The sequence below is a fragment of the Buceros rhinoceros genome, unplaced genomic scaffold (assembly GCF_000710305.1).
Source record: "Buceros rhinoceros silvestris isolate BGI_N320 unplaced genomic scaffold, ASM71030v1 scaffold25687, whole genome shotgun sequence".
Lineage (NCBI taxonomy): Eukaryota > Metazoa > Chordata > Aves > Bucerotiformes > Bucerotidae > Buceros > Buceros rhinoceros.
In genome coordinates this window covers 946-10,238 of record NW_010423157.1, presented here as the reverse complement: position 1 = coordinate 10,238, position 9,293 = coordinate 946, and the positions used below count along the sequence as shown (strand labels likewise).

General features: G+C 46.6%; 1 protein-coding gene across 1 annotated transcript in view; it reads right to left on the bottom strand.

The window, feature by feature from the left end:
• The window catches only part of DARS2 (aspartyl-tRNA synthetase 2, mitochondrial), a gene marked incomplete at its 5' end in the record, with an annotated part of 11,892 nt that extends 2,689 nt beyond the window's left edge, over nt 1–9,203 (bottom strand). The window contains 12 exons of the mRNA XM_010140348.1: nt 671–823; nt 1,002–1,064; nt 1,972–2,079; nt 2,452–2,631; nt 3,194–3,263; nt 3,917–4,023; nt 4,720–4,766; nt 5,394–5,517; nt 6,453–6,548; nt 7,517–7,618; nt 7,897–7,963; nt 9,104–9,203. Of these exons, the coding sequence (XP_010138650.1) occupies nt 671–823; nt 1,002–1,064; nt 1,972–2,079; nt 2,452–2,631; nt 3,194–3,263; nt 3,917–4,023; nt 4,720–4,766; nt 5,394–5,517; nt 6,453–6,548; nt 7,517–7,618; nt 7,897–7,963; nt 9,104–9,203 (1,217 nt within the window). The remainder of the gene's footprint in view (nt 1–670; nt 824–1,001; nt 1,065–1,971; nt 2,080–2,451; nt 2,632–3,193; nt 3,264–3,916; nt 4,024–4,719; nt 4,767–5,393; nt 5,518–6,452; nt 6,549–7,516; nt 7,619–7,896; nt 7,964–9,103) is intronic.
• Nucleotides 9,204–9,293: the final 90 nt, after the last annotated feature.

Below are 9,293 nucleotides of genomic sequence, written 5' to 3'. Positions count from 1 at the left end.
GCTGAGAAGGCCGCTCCAGGGTTTGACGAGGACCAAGTAAGGAGCTGGTAAGTCCATTTTCTTCCATTTCATCTTCACATGACCTCCCTAGACTAACCTCAAGCTCTACACATACATGGAATAACTGGGGGAGCACAGGTAAGACCTGCACTATGCTGTCAGAAATGAAGGCAGAGAAAGAGAACACAACGAAGTTTTGGCTACCAAGCAAAGCATGGCACCTTGTCATGCACCAGCAACTGGAAGGCGATGTCTGCTGGCAAAACTACAGGAGGGCAGCGACAGGATCTCCCATCAGCGCTGCTAACCAGTAGCTGTGCTTCACTCTCGTCATCTGCTTCCGGCATACAAAATTACCTAGCTGACCGTGTTTTCCAATCTCTGATGCTTTACAAATTAAGGTGAGAGAACAGGATGCAGTGATTTGGATCCTGGTTTGTATTCCTGCCTTCATTTCAGCTGCAAGTTCTTCCCAGAATTTGACCGGGAGAAATAAAAGCGATAGGTACGTTTCATGCATTATTTGCTGTTGCCATAGCTTCAGCTCCCGAGAAACACAGAATTAGATGATGACCTATTTTAATACTAAGAAGAATTAGACTAAGGTCAGATAACATCAACGCCATCATCAGCCACAGCCAACTCAGAGTCACCAGGAAATGCTTCCTACCACTTGTTTGTGTTCCCCGGCTGCCAGCAGAACCACATCATCCACTTGCATGTTCAGTGCTTGGATAAGCTCTGACTGCTGCTTCTCACCAAGAAACTTTGTAAGCAGAGACCTCAAGCTTCCATCAGGCCTGCAGATAATTTCCACAATTTCCTGAAGAAAGGGAAAAGTACGTTTGGTCCAGTGCTGCCCTCTCCTGTCGTGAAGCATCACACACTCAGGCACTGACTCGGCTATTAAAAACTGCTCTTCTACCTCCCTCTGCCTGCAAGTCCCTTTATAAACACTCCATCATTCACCACTTCCAAGGCCTCGGCAGTGTTTGTCTCACCTGGTTGAACTGGGATTTTGCAGACTCCTTTAATGACTCCAAATCTTTATTTTTAAGATATCGCTGAGGAAAAAGCAAGAGAAGACACAGGAAATGTGAGCAAAAACTTCTATGGAAAGCCTGACCAGGCTGTTTCCAAACCTCCCCAGTTCTTCTGTTTCTAGTGCAAGTTCTTACAAGGGCTGTGGAACAGGAGGGGCCCACAGCACCAGGCTGCAGCTGCATGTCTTCTCTAAGGGCTCCTGCCAAAAAGAGACCCCTCTAGGCTGTACCTGTGGCTGCAGTTTTTCCCCCTGCTCACAAGTCAGATGCAGCTGGTCATCAGTCATGCCTCTGTCATGCAGGAACAAGGTTCTAACACCACACTCTGGGTGGGGAAAGCATAGCTCGATTTGGAGGAACAGAGGGAAACCAGCTGGGCTGACTCGCAGGTGCAGAGAACCGCAGTAAATGAGGACCTGTGTCAAGACGTTCCTTTTTTCAGCTACTCTACTGTCTAGCGAGGCTCAACACTCTGCTTTTGTTTCGCTCAAACACACACCTCCACGCCCTCTCGTGGGAAGCCAGAAACTTGCACTTTGTGCCAAAATGAAGAGTCTCAAGAGAAACCATGGTCAGAAAGTCCTATTCCCCAAGTAAAACTCAGTGTTTAATGGGTATTTTTGCCACACTGTCCAAGCTGCAAAGATGCCCACAGCCAGAATTAAATGTGCCTCCCTGCCAAAATACATGGCTGTGCCAAATAATCTTCTATAGCTGTTGTGAGCCTCGAATACATTCTTCCTGTCACCTGATCATCTCCATTCTAACCCAGCTCAGCCCAATCTGTCATCAATTACAACCAAACCCAAGGAGGAAGGACACTAGTCCCCCCCATAACAGCAAGGAACATTTCCATACCAAAGGAATTCAAATTGGCATTTTATTTATTTCACATCAACCTTAGGCGATATGTAAAAGCATCACTTACTGCTCCCTGAGGGATACGAATGGCTTTGACAGTGCCACGTGGGTAGCTGAGGGCATTCTGCACAAACTGAATGTCCGATCTTCGTAAACAAGCACTGATATCCACTATCTGAGAAAGGAGAGAGCACAGGGAAGCACCATGGTGGGAGGAACATGAAGCAAAAATCCTGCACCTGTGTCTTAATGCCTTCAACACCATTCCCTGGGACATCACTTCTTTGCTCAAAGAAATGGTTCACAGAAAGGAATGAAGGGGCAAGCTGGAATAACCATTGGAAGGCTGAGAACCACCACAGCCAGCTAATCAAAACCTCTCTCTTCCAAGAGATGATTACTCGGGCAAAGCAGCAGCGATGGGAGACACATCTCAGGTAAGTCACAGCATTAAGAACCCTGGACAATCACGTCTACACGATCCAAAGATTATGAAAGCACTAACAGAAAGGAAAAGCTGCAAGACCCGCCCTGGGCAAACCCTCACCTTCATCCCAAAACGAGTGTCTGGTTTATCAGTCCCATAGTCAGCCAGTGCCTCCTCGTATGTCATGGAAGGAAAAGGACTTGTGATGGAGCCTCTTTCCTCAGGCCAGGAGTATTGCAGCAGGCCCTCTATGAGTCTTTGGATTCCAGCCTGATCCACAAACGACATCTCTATATCTATCTTAAAACAGGAAACAAGAGGCGGGGAGCCACATTAGTTACCAGTTTTGCCTGGCACTGCTCCTTGCAGAAGCTCGTGACTATAGAGCCACATAACCACACGAGATCATGGCCTGACTGCCTTAGACTGAGAACGTCCCTATGATCTCCCTACAGCCCAGTGACTCAGGCAACAACCTCCCCAGAGAGCCGGGTAATGAGGCAATGATGACAAGGACAGAGGGAGCAACCTTGAATGAACCAGGCTAACTCTGCTGGGATCTCAGGGCTGAGGAATGGGATGCCTGACCCAGCAGGACCGGAGGAGGTTGCATCACCGAGCACAATCCCTGCTGTGACACAGTTACCGCCTCTCCCGCACATGGGACTGTGCAGTCAGCCGAGGACAGGGGCTGCCCTGTGCACATCCCATACTAACTGAAAAGGTCTGTGAAACACTGAGCAAAGGACATTGTACTCCCCGAGCAGCACGAGAGCTAGCAAAAACTCAGCCTTCAGAAGGGAGAACAGCCCCGAGCCGTTTGGAGTCAGGAGGAAGGTAAAAGGCAGCATGAGCTTGTTACCTGAGTGAATTCTGGCTGCCTGTCAGGCCGCGAGCCTTCATCTCGGTAGCAGCGGGCAACCTGAAAGTATCTGCAACAGTATTTTTACTCAGATAACCATTTAAAGTACCCTAAATTAAATAAATGGTAGCTATAAAACTAATCATTACCAAAAAAAAAAGTCTGTTCTCTTCCCATCACGAAATTTTGAGTGGAAGCAACTGTTTCCATCTCTGGCCCGACAGGGGCATACACAAACCATCTTCCACCTTCTGCTCTGCTCCAAACCTGGACTCTACTAAGAGTGATGAAAAATCCACTCATGGTCAAGACCTGGCCTGCAGTTCACCGCATCAATTGTCGTCTCCTCCTTCGGTGCGATTTGGAGAAATAAGCCAATTAAAACCTTTGTACTCAAGCACCCTGAGAACATGTTTTCCTCGCCTCGGTCCTTCTTGGAGAGGCTTTTATCAGACACTAGATTTTCTACCCTTCAACCAGGCTATGCTTCAAACCTTCTTTCCATTTAAAACCACAGTGAAGACTTCGCCCTTCAAACAGGGCACACTTCCTCTGACGGGTGGAAAGGGCCTGGCCTAGCCAAAAAGACCCAAGTATTTAAAGACCCCTCTTCAAAACACAAAAGCCTTGGCAGTTTTTGGGGAAGTATCTAAAACCTCACAGATCTAAGCAAGCAAACCCTGGACAGAACATGCAGAGGGCAGGAGTCCAAGAAACTCTTACCTGTCCAGGCCTCCAACCATGAGGAGCTGCTTGAACTGCTGAGGACTCTGCGGCAGAGAGTAGAACTTGCCCGCTTCCCTCGAGGGCACAAGGAATTCTTTTGCTCCCTAGCATCAGAAAGAAAAGCTTACACAGTTCAGCACATAAGTGGCCTCCATTCCCGACAGAGAGCACAGACTAGTTGCGTGAGAGCGAAGGCCCCATCTTCCCCATTACGAAATCCCACTTGTGAGGAAATGGGCGTTTGTACGTGACTTAGAATTTGTTAACCAACATCACCCAGAATATCCCAAAGGAGGATTCTCCACCTCCTGCTCCCAGAGACTACTGCTCAACAAGACACCATCCAACACATGGGTTTCAAAGCAAGAACTCCGTGTGTTAGCTGCATCAGCAATTCCTGGGCTACAGCTTTCTTCTCTGTGATTATGTTTTAAATGAGGGACTATAAAGTCAGAAATTAAAATGCCTTGAGTTGTGCCACTGCAGTAACTACTAGTTAAGAGAGAAACGCTGGGGAAACAGCACTTAGAGGAAGTTTTTTCAGGTTATAATCTGGCTGTCCCAGGACAGGACTTGCATTCAGCACACACTCTACAAGGCTTTATTCATCTGAAGGTTCAAAATTAAGAGATAAGGTGTCACCTCTCCCCTTTTACTGCCTCTGCTTTTAAGAGGAGCTTGTACGTGAGCTGTTAGTGAGGGAACAGCAATGAAGGCAGCGTGGCAAGAGACAATAACTCAACCACGAACTGCCCATGCAATTGCAGGAGGCTCAAAGGAGCGACTAACAGAATACATACCCCGGGGGTTCTCTTAAAGAGCGTTGGAGTTTCTACATCCACAAAACCTGAGGAACGAACACATGCTTCAGACACAGAATATGGTGAGAGCATGGAGAACACAGAGTAGGCCAGAGCGGGGTTAGTCAGCAAAGCAGGTAACCTAGTTCACCACGTAGCCTCTCCAGAATCTATTCTGCTGCCTCTAAGAGCAACTTGTGCAATGACAGATTTAAAGCCTTTAGGCTCTGAGCTACCCTGATGTCCTGCCAGAACTGTTGATGACAGAGGACTCCATGCAGGCTGAACAATTGTTAATTGTCTATCCATTTGGAATTCAAAAAAAGGCCTTCTTGATATTAAGATAAGCAAAAGCCCCGTACAAAATTCATCCCTTCGACATGCCTCAAGTCAGGCAACCAAAAGAGGGAAGCTACTGGCAAAAGGCCTTTTCTCACTGGATATAGCTCATCTGAAACAACTGGTTTGTAGCGTGCCAAGAGATTTCAACATACTTTGATCTTCAGGCCAGCCAACATCTCTCTAAAGACCTTGCTCTAAGCAGACACGTCCTTACTAACTGGGACCAGTTTGGAGTAGTCAGCAGATTGGAAATCTCTGCCGGCAATAAGGAACAGAAAAGGGAGGGATAAAGCGTTGTCTGCTGCACACCACTCTTCAAGCGCTTTTCTTACCATGGAGGTTACACAGATATTCCCGCATCCTCATCACTGTCTGTGACCTCAGCCGCAGGTTATACTGCAGCTGGAAGCTACGCAAGTCCAAGTAGCGATACTGCATCCGTAAGGCCTCTGATTTCTGGAGATAAGAGATAATCAGGATTAAGGGACAAAACTCGAACTGCATGACCAAGGAAGCTGCTCCTAAAGCCACAGAACAAAAGAGTGAGGCTAAAAAAGGATGTTGCTCTGTCGCCACAACCCACTCAATACCCACAACCTACACAGATAAACCCTGAGAGTGTTTCCATTTATGACACTTTCTTAAAAAACCAAAACAAATCAGACTGACATTTCCTGTGGTAAGAGCTGCCTCAGGATTTAATAAAGCTCAGAATTTCAGCCCTCCTTCTTCCCAGTCCACTGCACCATCCTGCAGCAATCCTCCTTGTGAATTTTAAGCAGAGGAGCAGTATCATAAATACAAAGGAACAACTAAAAGCTGACGTATCTTTCTTACGGACAGAAAAACTGAAGTAGTGCAGATGATGGGAATTATCCAGGACCCATAACATGGACAGAACAGAACAGAACCCAGTTCTCCCAATTCCAACACTTTACGCATCAGTCACAGTTTCAACAGCACAGAAAACATCTTCTCTTAACTTCCATGCCACTCCCATGCCGTGGAGTCTGCACTAAAACTCACCTCTTATAAGACTGTGTACTTACAGAGTGAGGAAATCCTTCTTAACACACAGCAGTGCATAGGCAGGATCTGTTTCACGCTCTCAAAAAAGCTAACATGGAGCGATTTCTTTCCCTCTTGCCTTTACCATCTGTTCTTACAGTGACACTTAAAAACCCTGTGCACTGGAATCATTCGAGCCTTGTTTTCTGCTCAACTCAAACTAGAAATACATCCTCCCCGCTAACAAGCAACACCCCTATTTTAAATGCCATCCTTCCCCCAAAGCAGAGCTGGGAGAAACAGATGAAGCTCTCGGATGTTTTGCCACCACCCTTATTGAAAAGCCACCACTTTGGTAAAAAGCAGATAAAAAACCCAGACACCTTGATAAAATCCTTGATTTCAAAAGGGAGCTTCTTGCAGGAGTTTAGGATCTCTGCAGTCTCCGCCTTCACTTCGATATCCCCTGTTGGCATTTTCTGGAGTAAAAAGGCAAGAAAAAAAAGATTCAAAGCTTAAGGAAAACAATTGGACAAAGGTATTTCACAGAAGGTTGGGGGGTAAAAAAAAAAAAAAAGCCCCTGTGCAATTATTCTCCCTGCCTTCTACCACAGCATAGCTCAGAGAGCTTCTCTCGAGGACAGGTTTCCCCTAAATTTCTCTTCTGTTCAGGCAAAAACAAGTCACCTCACCACAGATGACTTGTTCTTTCCCAGTAGTACATTGATCTCTACAAGAAATAATTACTTTGCTTTCTCCTTGCAGCACAGGCTGAGGACAGACCCTTCTAGGGCACAGGTACCGGGACAAAACGCTAGTTCCATTAGCCTCCACAAAACCACGCAGTACACGTTTCAGTGCGCATTAGCAGCATCACCATCAGGCGTTAACACAAGTCAAAACCGGCAGCTGGTGAGGAACTTCTCCGAACTTCCAGTTCTGAACACCGGGTCTCAGAACTGATCTTCTTTTCTTAGACCCCGAGGGAGAGCAGAGGGCTTCCCCGGCTTAGCACCGTGCCACATCAAGGCTCATTTGATCCCACAGAACTCTTTCTGCTGACCAGGGGAAAGTATTTACAACCTTCCAACAAACTGATCAATGATTACAAGAAATGGAAGTATGGCTTGAAGCTTACATTCTTTATGGACATCTGTAAGTGGTCAGAGCAAACCCAAAAGTTATGGTCATAAACCCAAGTTCTCTTTTTGGGTCTGCAGTGCTCTTTCAAAAGGCTGGAATACAATTCAAGCTGTGGGTGTCTGAGGCACTTTGAGATTCTCCCAAGTTACGCGTCACAGTGGGTATTTCACCTCACGTTATCTGAGGATGGGCTGTCACACACCCAGAAGCCACAGCAAAGCTATGACAAATCCCACCATGATCCTACTATCCAGTGCTCTTTTCCACAAGGAATAAAACCCCCGAGAGGCCCCAACATCCTCACCGGGTTCTCCTGCCCTGGGGGCCGAGGGGACACAATTCCAGTCACTCGCACAACAGACTCCACTGGGGCACCAGACAAGAGCTTCTTCACATGGGAATGGGCCTGCAGGAAGATGACAATGTCTCTCAGAAATGCAAAGAGCAGGACAAACGCACCATGCTCAGGAGCCTCATTTCTTAAAACAGCACATTCGAACCCAGAGGAAACAGCATTAAAGTTTCTGTTGCAGTGTCAGATCGGGGCTCCCATAACGCTTAAATCTACTTGTGAGTCAGAGCTCTCAGTCTGACAAAGGACTTTGTTCTGCTCCCCATGTCCGCTGGACCCAGGCTACTGAAGGAACAATAAAAATAACAGACTCAGATTTTGGCAGCACTTACCTCATCCTGTGGAATGATGATTTGGGTCAGTCCCTGGAAATCCCTTAAAACCAGAAACAGGCCTTGTCTGATCCATGAAAAACAAAAGGAAAAACATTTTTTTTTTTTTTTGAGAATTCAGTAGTCTTTTGCTTTTTAACCCAAAGAGCGTGGCAACTTACCACTTTCTTTAACTTGTGAAGCAAAGCACTTCCAAGTCAGGTGTGTACAGACACTCTTCCCACATCTGAATCTAACCTGAACAATTCGTTTTGCCCAGCCACAAACAACATGCAAATAACCAGGAGAGGCAGGATTTTAACTTGAATATTAATACATGTAGAGCAGGGATTCTGAACTTCCTGCAGTTTCCCACGGGGAAACATTGTTCAGACAAGCACGTTTAGATGAACAATAAAGCAGAAGTTCATGTGGATACAAAAAAAAAACCAAACCAGCAACAAACCAAGGAGAGCAGTGGTCCCATAACAAGTCTCACATGAACAATCCACGCTTCTAGACCCAGACTCATAAATCTTGATCTCTCCAGCTGCATCAGAGACAGCTGCCACTGTACTTAATCCATCAAGGAGCTGGCGAGTGAACACGCTCCGGTTGTCTTCAACAGCCAGAGCACAACGACCACATTGCAATAATCCCAACTCTGCTCCTGGAACCCCACCCGTGACTGTGCCAAGGGGAGGTGCTCAGGACCTGCTCAAAATCCCCCAAATCTCTGCAGAACACTGCTGGATAAAAACCAGCCTCTCTGGACTGGAAAACGCAAAAAGGCAACTTCTGATGGGAACTGATTCCATCAAAGCCACAGGACCTGTCTTCATTTTACAAGCACATACCCAGGATCAGAACATGCTGGAGCACGCTGTCTGCAGACACGCTTTTCACCCGTTTGCTTAAACTTTAAGGACACCATAGGAGAGAAATGATTTGCTCACAGCTGTTGGAATTGCTATAAATACACTATCTCTTTGTTTTCTCTCCCACGCAATGAGGGTAGTAATCCATAACCGCTTTATAGTGCTGAAGTGAGGATCAATTAACGTGTGTGTCAAACTCCGTAATTCTAAATACAGTTCTCAACTGCTTCACTCACTTCAGAAGCGACTACTGCAGACCCGAAGGATAAAAAAGCGTTTGAACCCAGGTCTAGAGCAGACACAGGATGTGGCAAATAAGCATCTTGTTTTTCACCCTGGTTCACACTTACCTTTGATACTGAATCCACCCGTACAGCGTGACCTCTTGCCCCACGTGAGCAGAACGCAGCTCTCCACAAGTGTTGGTCCGAGTGACGAAGCTATTGAAGTCTTGAACAACAACAAATTCTTCTGGGGCTTTTTTGTTGCACACTTCCCCCCCCCCCCCGCCGGGCCCCTTTAGATACAACAAAAGACTAG